This window comes from Bos javanicus, chromosome 6 (assembly GCF_032452875.1).
Source record: "Bos javanicus breed banteng chromosome 6, ARS-OSU_banteng_1.0, whole genome shotgun sequence".
NCBI lineage: Eukaryota > Metazoa > Chordata > Mammalia > Artiodactyla > Bovidae > Bos > Bos javanicus.
Genome location: NC_083873.1, coordinates 115,650,249 through 115,666,419, shown reverse-complemented (window position 1 = coordinate 115,666,419; position 16,171 = coordinate 115,650,249). Strand labels below are relative to the sequence as shown.

Sequence of the window (16,171 nt, the reverse complement as noted above, 5' to 3'; positions counted from 1 at the left end):
CTCTTCTCAGAGGACCTTTGTGGTTTGAAGTGCCTCTTCTGCGTTTGTCCACACCTTTGTTCCCAGAAGCTGAAAATCCCGGGAAGGTGCTGGTGGGTCGGGTGGGGTCAGAGTAGAGGAGGGGATCAAGACCTGACCCCTTCCCAGGTCTGACATGAAACACTTGAAAGAAAACTTCCAGACAGAGGGTTTGGAAGTCCCTCAGGGTTTTCCCTCCCTCGACGCCCGGGTGGCCCTGTGCTGTGTCTGAGTGCAGACCCTGCCTTTGTAAACACGGCTGTGATCACAGGGCCTGAGCACATCGCCACAGTGGCCGGGCTCGGGGGTTCTGCCCTCGAGGGCCCCTCCCCCAGCTCCAGGGTCTGAGCTGCCTGGCTGGGGCCGCCTTCCCACCCACTCCCGCTTGGCCACCTGCAGCATGGACGGGTGGACGGCAGCTTTCGCCTGGGCGTCCCCGTTGGGTCGGGGAGGGGCTGGGGAGGAGAGGCCCCGGAAAGTGGCTGAAGCGTTACCTGAAGTATGGGCGTCGGCCCTCTCTCTGAGTGCGTCCCCCACCAGGGGTTCCTCTCCACTGCCGCTGTGCCGGGGAGCCATCACACTGACAGGAGCGTAGGGTGGACGGCAGTTGCCTCACGTCTGTCTGCTTGGTGGGAAGTGCCCGTCGGCCCCGTCCAGCTCCACGCGGTCTCAGCTCCTCGGGGGCAGAGGTCTGACCTCAGGGACCCTGAGACGGTGGTGCTGTGCTCGTCCAGGCAGGTGACTGGTCCTGCAGGGGCTAAGGACTTGTCTGAGGCCAGCCGTCAGGATGAAGCAGGTTCATGATTCAAACCTTGGGCTTCTTTCTATTTTTCAAAAGACTGTCTTTTGGAGCCGTTTTAGGTTTATAATGAAACTGAGGGGAAGGCACAGCGTTTCCTCTGTCCTCAAAGGTGCACAGCCTCCCCGCCGTCCCGTTCCCCCCCAGGGGGACCTGGTCACCATCAGCAGACCTGGACCCCACAGTTTCTCCTAGGGTCACTCTGTGGTGTGTGTTCTGTGGGCTTGCACAAGTGTATGAGGACGTGTCTTCACCACTGTGGGTCATGCAGAGTGGTTTCCACTGCCTTGAATCCCCTCCATGCTCTGCCTGCCCCTCCCTCCCTCTGTCAGCTCCGGCCATTACTCAGGCTTTCTGCGGTCTGCACTGTCCCGTTCTTGGAGAATGCCAGCTTAGCGCTGGCACGTAGCTTTTTCAGAGTGGCTTCTCTCACTCGGTGACGTGCCTTTAAGCAGAAGCCTTGTCTTTCTGGCATGCCAGCTCATTTTCCTGTGGCACCAACAATATTCCATTGTCTGGAGGCATCACAGTTTGTTTATCTGTTCCCCTCCTGAAGGACACTGTGGTTGCTTCCAGGTTCTGGCAGCTCTGAATAAAGCTGATCTAGACACCTGTGTGCAGGTTTCTGTGTGGGTGTAAGTTTTTGACTCCTGTGGGTCAGCTCCAAGGGAGTGAGGTTGCTGAATTGCAGGCTCAGGGTGTGTTCTGCTTTGTAAGAAAGTATCTTCCAAAGTGGCTGCACCATTTTGCATTTCTGCCAGCAAGGAAGAAGGTTTCTGTCGCTTCAGTTCTGGCCCTGATTGCGTGTCGGAGTTGAGCGTTTTTGCCTTTCTGACACTTGTGTAGTGGTGTCTCGTTGTTCTAACTTGCATCTCCCTGATGACATGTGATGTTGAATGTCTTTTCCTGTACTTACTTGCCATCTGGGTATCTTTGGTGAGGTGTCTGTTAAGATCTTTGGCGCATTTTTTATCAGATTGTTTGGCCACACTGCACGGCACATCTCTCTCGACCAGGGATCAGACCCAGGCCCTCTGCGCTGGAAGCGTGGAGTCTAAACCGCTGGGCTGCCAGGGGAGCCCTGAGTCTTGGATTGTTTGTTTTCTTACCGTTGAGTTTTAAGGGCTGTTTGTTTGTTTTGGATAATGGTCCTTCATTATATGTGTCTTTTGCAATTATTTATTCCCGTTCTCTGAGTTGTCTTCATTCTCTTGATACCCTGTTTCACAGAGTAAAAGTTCTTTATTTTGATGAAGTCCAGCAGCTTGTCAATTCTTTCTTTGACGGATCGTGTCTTTGGTGCTGTGCCAGACACATCACTGAACCCACAGTCACCTAGGTTTTCTCCTGTGCTATCTTCTAGGGGTTTTTGGGTTGTTTGTTTTACACTGACGTCTGTGATCCACTTGGAGTTAGTTTTCTGAGGGTGTGAGGTCTGTGTCTAGATTCAGTTTTTGGCTGTGGATGCCTTGTTCCAGCGCCCTTTGTAGAGAAGACTATCGTTGTTCTCTTGTATTATCTTGGACCCTTTGTCAGGGATCAGTGGTCTGCACTTAGGAGGGTCTTGGACTTCTTTTTAATGTTCTTTCACCTTGAACAAAAATGTAGTGAAAAGGAAGGTGTTGGCTATTGCTGCTTACACTGTAACAAAAGAACGAAGCCCTTGGCATGGAAGGGATGTCTCCAGAGCTGGGGAGTGGCGACGAAGCGCTCACTGTTTGCAGTCTGCTTTATCTCCTTATTTGACCTGAATGGGGATGCTGTGAGCTCATCATCCTACTGATAAGGAGGGTAGGGTTTATGTACATCCAGCGACTTACCAATAGTCAGGTGGCATTCATCTTGCGATGTGACGGACACACAATTTATCTAAGTAGTAATAAATTGTAGTTAGTAGTACAGTAATAAATAAGTAGTAATAGATTGTACGTTACTGCAGCTCCAGTCTCTGGAAGTGTGTCCATTGCTGTTTGCTAAGTGGGTTCTCCTCATTTTAGCACAGCCTAACCCCACAGCCCCAGCTGGAGTGGCAAAAGCTTCCAGGGTCCTAAGCTGGGGCTCCTGGTGTCCCTCCTGGCCTGGCCTGAGCTGGCGTGAGGCTTGTCTGCATCAGCAGAGGACAGGCCAGGAAGGGATGGAGGCCGGAAGTGCCAGAAATGCCAAGAGGAAGAGGCGTTAGGCGTGGGAGGGGGAGATGCCAGATAGGGCAGCAGGCCGGGTGGGTGGTGTCCGGAATTGCTGTCAGCTCGTCTCCACGGAGACTGTGGCTTCAGTGCCTTACTCTGTGCAGAATCAGGCTGCGTCCTCAGGGTCCGGCCAGGAGACAGAAAACACGCCTGCGATTTGAACAGAGAGAAGTTCTCAGGAAGAACCAGACGAGAGTTGGCTCACCGCCAGGGGAGCGCGAATGGAACCCTGCGGAGGAAGCAGCGGAGGGGGCAAGGGCAGAGACTCAGAGCCCAGGGGGCGGGCCTGTGGGGCGGTGGGCTGGGGGGCGGCACTGGCTGCTGGGGAGCAGGCTGCCCTGGGCAATGGCCCTGGGAGAATGTGGCCACGTTGGCACCGCGGGAACCAGCACGGCCCTGCAGGCAGAGTGCTGTCCACACGACCCAGCTCCAGCGTCCGACGCGGGCGAAGAAGGTGCTGAGTGCTCAGTGCTGAGAGGGAGAGCCCGGGACGCCGGCCCCGCCCCGCCTCTGTGCCCGCTGCTGCCCTCCCCCCAACTCCGTCCCCACACAGAGTCCTTGTGTTTGCTGATGTTCGTGAAGTGGCTTTTCCAAGCAAATTTGGTCCAGGGCCTTCTTCGTTGTATGTGTCCTCGAGGCCTCGGCGTGTTTCACGTAGATGTGAGCGGCTGACCGCGCAGAGGTTCTCCCGGGTGCCTGGAGCTGGTCAGTCTCGGTCTTCGCAAAGGGGCCCGGTGCGCGTGGAGCCTCCGTCACTCAGCCGGGCACCTGTCACCTGCCTGGGCCTTCGCTCCTGACAGGCGGGCTCTGCTCTGCTAGCACAGCCCTGGGAGGGCACAGCTCTCCAGGGCCCCGAGGAGCTCTGCATGCCCCAGGGGACTTCTCACCAGCTTCTTTTCAGCCACCTCTGCCGATTGTGCCCCTGAACGGGTAGCCTGTGACCAGTGAGGGCAAGCAGGCCTGACCCCAGGCTAGGAGGGGCCCCCGAGGGGTGCGCGCTCTGGCTCTCTCTCCCCTCCACCCTTGGGTGCTCATGATTGCCTCCATGTCATGCTCAACAGCTCTTTGTGTTAAATGTTCCCATTGGAACTCCTGGCACACAGCCTTTCTATTCTGTCTGCAGGAAGGAAGCCAGCTGTTAGCAGGACTCTTCTCACCGCCTTTGGTCAGCAGTCGGTCCCCAAGTCCTGTCACCTCTGTGTCCAGATGGTCCTCTCTTCATTATGCTGCTTTACCCGGGCTTTGTCGTTATCACCGCCTTTGGTCAGCAGTCGGTCCCCAAGTCCTGTCACCTCTGTGTCCAGACGGCCCTCTCTTCATTATGCAGCTTTACCCGGGCTTTGTTGCTGTCTCCTCGTCCTGTGTACGCTGGCTCAGTCCACATCTCAGCTTTCTGGGACCCTTTCTGCTGTGAAGCCTGCAGGGAAAGCATTTTCTGACTCTTGCCCGTGCAGGCGGACACCTCTCAGGCATCCTGAGGCCAGTGTCTGAGGTCAGCTGCCCCAGAGAGGCTCGGGTAATGCAGGAGGGGAGGCTTTCAAGGGTGAGTCATTTCCAAACTGGCAGCAGTGGTCGTCACCAAAATACGATTGAATAAAACGTGCTTGTTGACAATGGAGTGAAGACTGATGTATTTTCACACGGTAGGCTACATGCGCTCATTTACAAGTGATGGATTTCAGTCTGTTACACAGGACTTCACGTGGCGTGGCCTGAACTGTGGGGCTGTGCTCTCCGCTGGTCGGCCTGGGTGGGCTGCCCAGGGCCGGCGTGGAGGCTCCCCCTTCATTAGGAGCCGTGTTCCCAGTTGTGTTGTTTCCATGGTCTCACATGTGCCTGTGCTTGAACTTGAGGTTGAAGACAGCTGCTCCGCAGGGGTGAGACAGCGGCTGTCCACATTCCAGCCTGCAGGAGGACGGAGTAGGGGGCGGAAGGGGTCTGCAGGAGTGGGGGGTAGGGGGGTCTGCAGGAGTGGGGGGCGGGGGGTCTGCCGGAGTGGGGGTGCGGGAGGGGGGTCTGCGGGAGTGGGGGGCGGGAGGGGGGTCTGCGGGAGTGGGGGGCGGGGGGTCTGCAGGAGTGGGGGTTGGGGGGTCTGCAGGAGTGGGGGTGCAGGAGGGAGGTCTGCGGGAGTGGGGGGTGGGAGGGGGTCTGCGGGAGTGGGGGGTGGGAGGGGGGTCTGCGGGAGTGGGGGGCGGGAGGGGGGTCTGTGGGAGTGGGGGGCGGGGGTCTGTGGGAGTAGGGGGCGGGGGGGTCTGCGGGAGTTGGGGTCAGGGGGGTCTGCAGGAGTGGGGGGTGGGGGGTCTGCAGGAATGGGGGTGCGGGAGGGGGGTCTGCAGGAGTCGGGGGCGGGAGGGGGGTCTGCGGGAGTGGGGGGCAGGGGGTCTGCAGGAGTGGGGGTGCAGGAGGGGGGTCTGTGGGAGTGGGGGGGGGGGGTCTGTGGGAGTGGGGGGCGGGGGGTCTGTGGGAGTGGGGAGCGGGAGGGGAGGTCTGTGGGAGTAGGGGGCGGGGGGTCTGCGGGAGTGGGGGGCAGGGGGGTCTGCGGGAGTGGGGGGCGGGGGGTCTGCGGGAGTGGGGGTGCGGGAGGGGGGTCTGTGGGAGTGGGGAGCGGGAGGGGAGGTCTGTGGGAGTAGGGGGCGGGGGTCTGCATGGGTGGGGGTGGGGGCGGTCTGCAGGAGTTGGGGGTGGGGGGTCTGCAGGAGTGGGGGTGGGGGCGGTCTGCAGGAGTTGGGGGTGGGGGGTCTGCAGGAGTGGGGGGCGGGGGGGATGCGGAGTGGGGGGCGGGGGGTCTGCGGGAGTTGGGGGCGGGGTCTGCAGGAGTGGGGGGCGGGAGGGGGGTCTGCAGGAGTGGGGGGCGGGGGGTCTGCGGGAGTGGGGCCGGGGGGTCTGCGGGAGTGGGGCCGGGGGGTCTGCAGGAGTGGGGGGCGGGAGGGGGGTCTGCAGGAGTGGGGGCGGGGGGTGTGCGGGAGTGGGGCCGGGGGGTCTGCGGGAGTGGGGCCGGGGGGTCTGCAGGAGTGGGGGGCGGGGGGTCTGCGGGAGTGGGGGCGGGGTCTGCAGGGGTGGGGGCGGGGGGGTGGAGGCCAGGCAGAAGGTGCGGGGACCCTCTTGGTGCCCCTCATGGGCCCGGCCTCGTCACGTGGCTGCCCCTGCTGCAGGGGAGGCGGGTGTGCAGCCAGGTGGGAGGTGGGTGGGTGGAGCGCCACCGTGGGGACAGCCCTCACGGTGCAGGGAGCGGGAAAGCCGGGCACGTGCATGTTTAACATGGTCCCGCTTTTGTGTAAAGCATTTCAATACCCCCCAAGTAAACGTATGCATTTCAAAGCGCACACATATTTATGTGTAAAACATAGAAGAAACGGAAGGGAGACAGTCCTGGTCACCCAGGGCGGCAGGGGAAAACTGGTAGGGTCCCGGACGCTGGAATTTTATTTTTTTGTTGTTTTGATTTTGTATTGTGAGAATTTGAACATGTTTTACTTAACTAAAAAGAACACATTTGAAGAAAAAACTTAAAATTATTTTAGTAATTCTTTATTTATTAAGAGCAGAGTGAGGATTGGTGCTGGAAGCAGTATCGGTACTTCTGTGGCTTTGCTAAGGACAGGCTCATGTGTCCTCCCGTGAGGACAGTATGGGATTCAACAGACTGACCTCTCTTCTAGTACAATGAGAGGAAGTTTTAAAATAGACTGTAAAAAAAAACAAAGTCTAGAGAATACTGAAAAGGCGGGGCGAGGCCCCTGAGATTTAACTGCCTCTAAAAAGAGCGGCTTTGATCTCCCCTCCTTGTAAACAGTGCCCTTGCTCAGCGTCGCCTGGCTCTCTAAGAGTCAGTGGTGGAACGATGGGGAGAGTCAGCTGGTCTGGGAGATAACAGGGCCCGCCCCGCCCTGCCCCGCCCGCCGGCCGGTGGAGGTGCCCTGCTCCGGGAAGGACGCGGGGACGCAGGGACAGGACGTGGGGATGCGGGCACTCAGGGACGGGACGCAGGGACTCCGGGACGGGATGTGGGGATGGCATGCCGCGGGGACGGGACGCGGGGACATGGTGGAGGGGGATGGGACGTTGGGCCCCTCGGCTTTCTGTGCTCGCTCATCCCGCATGAGGCGGTCCTTCCGACCTCGTGCACCCCGTGCTCCCCACTACGGCGGGGAGAAGTGCTCGGCCCCTCCTGGACCCGGCGGGGCAGGGCTTCCAGAGGAGTTGGACGCAGTGTGGAGCACAGAGACGGGAGGACACCCAGGTGGAGCAGACAGGCAGCAAGGGAGCCCGCACATAGCAGGGCCGCCGCCTCCTGTTCTTCGGCTTTAGACAGTTGCCAGGAAAAGGGAGGGTGTTCCCAGCTAAGTGGCCACCACGCTCCTGCCAGAATCAGAAGGGTTTGAAGTGCTTGAATCCCGTATTGATTAGTTTTGCTGTTTCTTAAGCTTTAAAAAGCCTCTTGATGAAAGAGGAGAGTGGAAAAGTTGGCTTAAAACTCAACATTCAGAAAACGAAGATCATGGCATCTGGTCCCATCACTTCATGGGAAATAGATGGGGAAACAGTGGAAACAGTAGCAGACTGTATTTTTCTGGGCTCCCAAATCACTGCAGATGGTGATTACAGCCATGAAATGAAAAGATGCTTACTCCTTGGAAGGAAAGTTATGACCAACCTAGACAGCATATTAAAAAGCAGAGACATTACTTTGCCAACAAAGGTCCGTCTAGTCAAGGCTATGGTTTTTCCTGTGGTCATGTATGGATGTGAGAGTTGGACTGTGAAGAAAGCTGAGCGCCGAAGAATTGATGCTTTTGAACTGTGGTGTTGGAGAAGACTCTTGAGAGTCCCTTGGACTGCAAAGAGATCCAACCAGTCCATTCTGAAGGAGGCCAGTCCTGGGTATTCACTGGAAGGGCCGATGCTAAAGCTGAAACTCCGATACTTTGGCCACCTCATGGGAAGAGTTGACTCATTGGAAAAGACTCTGCTGCTGGGAGGGATTGGGGGCAGGAGGAGAAGGGGACGACAGAGGATGAGATGGCTGGATGGCATCACCGACTCGATGCACATGAGTTTGAGTGAACTCTGGGAGTTGGTGGTGGACAGGGAGGCCTGGTGTGCTGCGATTCATGGGGTCGTGAAGAGTTGGACACAACTGAGCGACTGAACTGAACTGAAGCTTTAAGTGGCTTTATAACACAGTGTCTGTAACTTGTTCTCTGATACTGCTATCACTTCAGAGAGTTAGCCTTATTATCTTCACCTGCAGTTCATCATGTTAGCTATAAAATTACCCATTGTGTGAGTATTCCACTACCACGCGTGCACACACACACACACACACACACTCACACACACACACACTCACACACACACTCACACACACACACACTCACACACACACTCACACACTCACCCACACACACACCCACACACACACACACAGTCACCCACACACACACTCACACACACACACTCACACACTCACCCACACACACACACTCACACACACACACTCACACACACACACACACACACTCACACACACACACACACACTCACACACTCACCCACACACACACCCACACACAGCCATTAACAGAATGACAGACGATGCTTTGGTGAACATTCTTGCACACGTCTCCAGGTGTGCATATGAAGGCAGTTCTCAGGGTCTGTCCAGAGAATGGAAGGCTGCTTTGTGGCTTTGCAGCAGGGCCGAGTGGGAAGCTTTTGGTCTCTGTGTTCCTTCGTGTCGACAGTAGACGGGTCTCTGGGGCCGGCGCAGATGGAATCACTGATGGACAGTCCTGCTAGTGTTGTGTCCCGGTGCCCAGTCCTTGCCCTGGAGCGGTGAGAACCGTATCCGGTGTCACCCTGCACGCCCCCAGTCGGGTCCAGGAGCTCAGCAAGGCCTCAGCACGCAGAAGCGCGCTGTTTTCCCAACAGCCCTGCGCCTGCTCCTCTCAGAGCTCAGACTGCCCGCACGCCTGCCGCACTTGCCTTTGTGAGGTCCTCCACGTTCTGCCAGCCTGTTCGGGTACAGTGGCATCTCGCTGTGGTTTCACTTTGTGTTCCCTCGATCACAAAGATGATTTCCTCTTTTTCGAGGGGCCTGCTGAGAACGGCCCATGTTGCTGTTGGGCTGTCTTCTCTGATTGGTAGGAGTTACAGATTCTGGCTGTTACCCTCCGCCAATTACGTACAGTCCCTGAGTGCTCTCCCAGCGTTCCACATGCCGTGTCACCAACAGAAGTTCCTGACTTTGATGTTCTCCAGCTTCTCAGCCTTTCTCTTGCACTTTTGATTTAACATATTGACTACTATCCTGAGCTCTGAAAGATTTTCTCCTTTTTTCCCCTAACATTTTATGGAGGGGGTGACAAGTTAATTCTTCCCTCTGTGTGGACAGCTGGCTGGAGCACTGAATCCATGCTCTCAGGGGCCCACGGCACAGGGCACCGGTGGGCCACGTGTCCACGTACGTGTGGGCCTCGGTTCTCTGACCTCCGCTGTCAGTACCTCAACCACACTTTACTTTCAGAGCTGTAGCTTTGTATCTAATGTGCCTTATCTGATCTTGGTGTTGCTTGAGCCTTACTCTTCTATATAGATTTCATAATCTGCTAATAAATCCTCCAAAAAAAAATTGCTATTGATTGTTTTATTGGGACAGCATATCCAGGATGAAATATCCTGTATCCTGTCCTATCCATGAAAGTGGTATCTCTCGTCATTTAGATTTTCTTTATTTTCTTTCAGTAAAGTCTTGTACTTACCTTCATAAACATTGTTGACTATATTTATTGTTAGATTATTTGACCAGACTTATTTCTAGATACCTTGTATGCTTTGCTACTGTTATTAGTGGCACATACGGAGAAGTCGCGCCTGTCGTCGTGTGATATTTAAAAGTGCAGCGCATTTGCTGCTTTCTGCGTGCAGCTGCCTTGCCAGGGTTACTTCTGTCCCTGCCTGCGAGTACTTGTCGTCATGAATGGGTGTTGAATTTTAGTCTTTCTTTTTTGGTTCTTTTGCACTCATTGAGACAATCAAGTGGGCTTCCTCATTTAAAATGCTAACATGGTGTATTATAGTGATACTTTAAATACTGAGCGCAGCGTGCGTTCCTGAGATAAGCCTAGCTTGGGCTTGTCTTGATCACCGCGGGCTCTGGCTGCTGGTGCTCCTGTAGGATTCCGCGTCTGCGCTTTAGAGTGAGACCGTCTTGTAGTTTTTCCTCCTCTCGTTGTTTAGTTTTGGTGTCAAGTTTATTCTAACCTCACAAAGTCATAAGACCAATGGTGGCATTTTTCTCCCCCTTTCTTTTTTCCCGCCCCCCCTTTCTTTTTGGCATATTGAATCTTTTATTTAAAAACCTCTGTTAGAGGTGAAACTGTTCTGTCTGTTATGCATAGCTACACAAGCCTTCTCTGAGTCAGCATTTTCTGCCTTTAATAAACTTTTCCATTTTTCATGTTTTAGGGTTGTTACTGTGAGTGGCAGGTGGTTGGATGTTTGCCCCAATGCAGTTTGATGTTCCGAGACTCAGGAGTAAGATTGGAATAAATGAGATCTCTGCCGTGTGTGGTCTTGGCTCCGTGGCGTTGCCCTGTGCTGTCTGAGTCTTTTTCCTCAGCTTCCCCTTCCGCCTGGTCTCTGTCTCTCCTCGGCTTCCCCTTCCGCCTGGTCTCTGTCTTTCCTCGGCTTCCCCTTCCGCCTGGTCTCTGTTTTGTTTCCAGGCTGTTGTTGGCTTCCTTGCTTTCTTCATCGCCTCCTTTATCAGCTGGAAGTTCTGCCCACGCTGTGTTTCTGTCTTTTAAACAAGTGTCTCTTGTCACTCTTGATGACTGCCTGTCTCTTAGACATTATTGAATAAACAAAGCATATTCCTTAATTTTCTGTCTTGATTTGACTGTCGTTTTGTATACATTCTAGCTATTGCTTCTTGACCCGCAAGCAGGTTTCTCAGGAGACAGGTGAGAGGGTCAGGTATTCCCATCTCTAAGAATTTTCTACAGGTAGACCCTGGTGCTGGGAAAGGTTGAAGGCGAAAGGAGAGGCGGTGGCAGGAGAATGAGATGGAGAGGTTAGATGGCATCACCAACTCAATGGACATGAGTTTGAGCAAAGTCCTTGAGAGAGTGTAGGACAGGGGAGCCTGGTGTGTTGCAGTCCACGGGGTTGCAAAGAGTTGGACACGACTGAGCGACTGAACAACAAGAAACATACTTGCTCTTTTCTTTCTTGAGCAGGAGACCCAGTCTCGGCTTCTTTCTTGAGAAGGTGATTTGCAGTGAAGAGGGGCCCTTCCTCAGCTCTCACGCCACCCGAGTCACCTCTGCGTGCTTGTCCAGGGCCATGTTGCAAGTGGAATTCTTTTGGTTCTAAAGTTGATTGGATATTGGGCTTAGACTTCTTCTGACGGCCGAATTTGTAGGAGCCCCATTCAGCTCTCGTCCCTCAGCCCCGGGGCCGCCTCCTGTGCCGGGCTCGGGGACGGGGTCTGCCCCCTCCCCCCGGGTCAGCTGGCTCGCTGCCGGCTCTGGCTGCAGTGGCTGGGGGCCTGCAGTGCTCCCCCGCTGCCCGTGTCCAGCGTGCGGTTCCTCGCCTCCCCGGGCCTCTCTGCCTGACATCAGCCGTCGCCCGTGGCCCCTGAGGGCCTGAGTCTGAGGCCAGGGTCCTGCCGCACCCACCCCATGTCTGCCCGCAGGCTCAGACAGCTCCTCTTCCTGTGCTGACCCGGCCTCCTGGCACCGTGCATCCCTTTTGCCCGCTCGGTTCTCTGCTGCCTGGCTGGCGGTTTTTTACAGGGATGCTCTGTGAGGCAGTCAGGGTGGCTTTGCTTTCTGACTGGACACTGCCTGATTCAGCAAGAGAGGTACGTCAGCTGGAAATCTCGCTCCTCGGGGTCTCCTGGGGAACCTTCAGCGGACCTGGCCTCTGCTGGAAGCTAGACGGCCCCGTGCGCTGGGGTTTGTTCCCCAAGTGCTCCCAGAGCGCCCACCGCGTGCCCGGCGCTGTTGAGCAGGGACCCGGCCCTACCCGCCCGGGGCTGCTGGCCTTGTGTCTCCACCCTTCAGTTGGGCGTTCCTGGCTCTGACCATCAAGACGAGAGGTGGGTTTGGCCCCCGCGGTCCCGAGCGGGCCCTTCTCTGCCTGTGGTTTCTCATCTGCAGCCCGAGGAGGCCGGACGAGCCAGCTCACTGCGTGGGCTACGGGAGGCCCCTCCGCGGGTGGCGGGTGGGCGGCGGCCAGGTTCTGCCTTCACCCCACCGGCTGGCTCCCTCTTCTGGGCCCCATCTAGGGGGATCGTGCTGAGGTCGCCAAATCTCAGCTGAGGCCGGGGTGGCCCTCGGCCTGTTGCAGGAAGGAGGACCCTTTCCAGGGCCTGAAACTGGGCTCTGTCTAACAATCGGAAATGAATTGTTGGAAGAGACACATCTGCTGACAAAGCAAGAGACTTTATTGGGAAAGGGCGCCCGGGTGGAGAGCAGGAGGGGAAGGGAGCCCAGGAGGACCGCTCTGCCGCACGGCTCGCAGCCTTGGGTTTTTGGTGATGGGATTAGTTTCCGGCGGTCTTTGGCCAGTGATTCTAAATCAGCCTCCCCTGGTGGCGCACGCATCACTCAGCCAAGATGGACGCTAGCAAGAGGGATTCTGGGAAGTGGACGGACGCGCCGTGTCTCCTGTAGGCCTTTCCCGAGCTCTTCTTATTGGTGGTGGCTTATCAGTTCCGTACTCCTTGCCAGGAGGTCCTGTCATAAAACAACTCGTGCGAATGGTTACCGTGGGGCCTGGCCAGGGTGGGCGGTTCCAGTCAGCGTGCCTCCCCCAACAGCGTGTCTGCAGGTGTTCCCAAAGGGAGCACGGAGAGCAGAGGCCCTGCGGCCCCCGCTGGGGAGGTGGGCCTGCTGGGGGCCTGTGGTTCCAGGACCGCCTCCCCCAGGGGGGCTTGCTTATGGAAAACAGGGCTGAAGGAGGTTCTTGAAAGGGTGTGCCATACTTGGGGGGTGGTGCCCGGGGGTAGGGGGCGGCATAGGTCTGCAAAGGGGTCGCTGGATTCCAATACATCTCACACACAGACTCAGCTCGGGGCATATTTTTTGAAAATATTAGACAAATATTGCTCAAGAGTATGTCAGTAACTTGCTGGCAAGGCCCAGCAGTGAGGTGGAGTGCTGCTGGGGGTGGGAGAGGGAGGTGGCAGGGGAGGGGACACCTTTGGGACGAGGAGAAGAGCCCGTGAGAGCCCGTTAGTGTCACAGAGCCCCGCTGGGCCAGCCCGGGTGCCTGTGCCCTGGAGCAGAAGCGCAGTTGGGAGCACAGGCTCACCCCTGGTTGGTGGGTGGCGGAGGGTCTTGGAGACCAGGCCCCCGAGCACACTTGGGCCTCCGGGAGGCAGCGTGGTGGGTCCCAGGCCCGTCTGGGGACAAGGAGGTCTTCTGGGCAACTTGGCTCCTTAGAGGCCGAGCCCCGCCCCACACAGCCTCACTTCTTCACGGCTCCGCGGCTGCTCTTTTTCAGGGTGACAGTCCCGGACCCTTGGGGGTCTGGCTCTGGCTCGGCACCCTCATGGGCCACTGCCCTGTCCCCTGCTGCCCTGAGGCCCATGCCCAGGAGTTCCGTGGGCATCGCATTGCCCAGGGACCTTGGCGGGCAGGCTGGCAGCACAGTCCCGCCTGGGGTGGAGGCGCAGAGATGAGGATGCGCTTGCGGGGATGTGTCCGCGCCCGGGCTCTTGCTGGGACACGGGGGCTGAGGAGTGCGTGGTGACGCATTACTGCGCCAGGGACCCCTTTGCTGCTGGTGACGATGAGTCCGAGGAGTCCCAGTCGTCTCTGCGTCCCCTCTCCCTGAGTCAGCTCTGTCCTCTCTCTGCCTCTGTCTCCCTCCCTCCTCTCCCGTTTGTTCCGGATTTCCTCTCGCTCCAGCTCCCACTGTCCGCTCCGGGTCGCTTTTCTGAACCTTCACTACTCAGTGTCCGCAGCACGGCCTTGCTTGGGCCTCTGTCCCCGGCGGAGGTGTGTTCAGCAGGGCACGGGTGCGTCTGCAAGGCTGACGATGCAGAAACTCAGCGCAGAGGCTTCAAGGAAGTGCTGTGCGTTTTGTCTTTGCTCAGGATGCCTGGGGTCCCTCCGCAGGTGCGGAGCGGAGAACCCGAGGTCTTGACGTGTTTAGAAACTTGCAACTCCTTCTGTGCCTGAAGCTGGTCACTTAGGGTTTCACGTGCCCAGGAAATCAGAGATTTTCAGCTGTGACGCTTTTTATTTTTAAAATGTGACGGCTTATTTGCTGAACCACATTTGGGGAGACGTCTGGCATAACGGCAGTGAATTAATTCTGGTCATTTCCCAGAGAAAGGATGAGATGTGTTAATGGTTGGTTGTTTCATCCACGGGGCTGGTTTGGTCTTCAGACACCAGCTGAATGTCCCGAGACTCTTTAATTCCCTAAAACGCTTATAAAATTATGTGAAAGCACAAACTTTCCGAAAACCAGCCTATGTTACTAACGACTCCTCCGCCCGCTCGAGCTTCCCTGACACGCGCTTGTGCTGTTCCCTTGCCCGTGCGCGTGGGCTGAGGCTGGGGTCGCCTCTGGACGCGTAGCTGGAGGTGGCCCAGTGAGCACTCGGGCCCTGGGTCACCCTTTCCCACTTTGTGCTTTCGGCTGTGGGGACCACGCACCGTGAGATTGACCTGGAGGCCTCCCCTCCTCTCGTCTCTCCAGGCGGCGCCCCGGGGCAGAACCAGGGGCAGAACGAGCGTCTTCTCCCAAGCAGGTAACGGGTCTTTGTCTTTGTTCCAGGGCTCCAAGTTCGGCCGGGGCATTGGACTCGTGACCCCGGCTCCGCGCGCCTCCAGCCGGAGGTCCTTCGGGAGGTCCCGGAGGCTGAGCATCACCCGCTCCCTCGATGATCTTGAGGTAAGGTGACTTGAGTGTTTCTCTCTTTATTCTCCAGGTTTTCAGAAATGATACATCTGAGTCTCCATTGACTCCCACCCTTGCCTTGCCCCCTCCCTCTCCCGTAACCTTGGTCTTCAAGGCGAGCGAGCGTGCACTCCCAGCCCCTCCCCACCCAGCCCGCCCCCCGGCCTCCCCTCTGCCTCTCGGCAGAGTCGTGATAACGCCTGTGCCCTCAGCCTGCCGGGCACGGTGTTCTGGACACACGGACCCTATGGGGCCTGTCGTGACCCGTTACTCAGCCAAGCTTGGGTCCGTTTGCGTGGTGCACAGGAAGGCTCGTCCACTGACTCAGGTTGTGGGGAGGACCGCGCAGCCTTTCTTGTGGCCCCAGAGGAGGGGAGCGAGCAGCTCATGCTCAGAAGGCCCGGACTCCGGTTGGGCTTCAGGGGAGGGGCTCACGGGGCACTTGATCAGCTCACGGGCAGCTCTCCGGTTGGTTGGTGGTGAGGTAACAAGGTGATGTTACGGGAATCTCAGCCATCTACCTTCTGCTTCCAGCTGGCCTGGGGTCAAGGTGCTGGGCGGGGGGCAGCGCGCAGTTCACTTCCTCCTGGCGAGGGTTTCAGTATCTGCAAAACAGTTCGCGGACATGGCTCAGGATATTATCTGCAGCCCTGAGGAGAAGCTAAAGGTCCTTGACTTTGTTTTTCGCTAAACTGTTACTATTTTGTTCTGCTTGACGATTCTCTTTCATTTTCACGCTTTCTCACTTCCCTGGTTGAATCTGCTCTTTGGGACTGGGGGAAAGCCAGGAGGCGAAAGCTTGTCGACAAACAGGAGGTGGGGGCGCGCGACGGCGTGTCCCAGGAAGGCCTCGAGGGGTCCTGCTCCCTTCCGTGCCCCCTTCTAAAGATGTGGTTCTGCGCCACAGGTCCTGACAGTTTCACCTCATAACGCTCTTCTCTCTGATCTGTAACGCTGGAAAAGAATAGACTTCACTCCTCGAGCAGTTCTCGGTTTACAGAGAAGTTTAGCAGGAAGTACTGAGAGTTCCGTGTGTGTGCTGTGCAGGATCTGTGACTCTGAGCTTCAGTTCAGGCTCGCTTGGAGGCCACTCGGGCCCCTGACTCTTAGCTTCAGTTCAGGCTTGCTTGGAAGCCGCTCGGGCCCCTGACTCTGAGCTTCAGTTCAGGCTCGCTTGGAGGCCGCTCGGGCCCCTGACTCTGAGCTTCAGTTCAGGCTCGCTTGGAGGCCGCTCGGGCCCCTGACTCTTAGC

General features: G+C 57.0%; 1 protein-coding gene across 3 annotated transcripts in view; it reads left to right on the top strand.

The window, feature by feature from the left end:
• Nucleotides 1-16,171, top strand: part of RGS12 (regulator of G protein signaling 12) — a 115,732-nt gene that overhangs the window by 27,137 nt on the left and 72,424 nt on the right. For all 3 annotated transcript variants that reach the window (XM_061420959.1, XM_061420958.1, XM_061420960.1), the window contains exon 3: nt 14,797-14,913. In XM_061420959.1, coding sequence (XP_061276943.1) covers nt 14,797-14,913 — 117 coding nt within the window. The remainder of the gene's footprint in view (nt 1-14,796; nt 14,914-16,171) is intronic.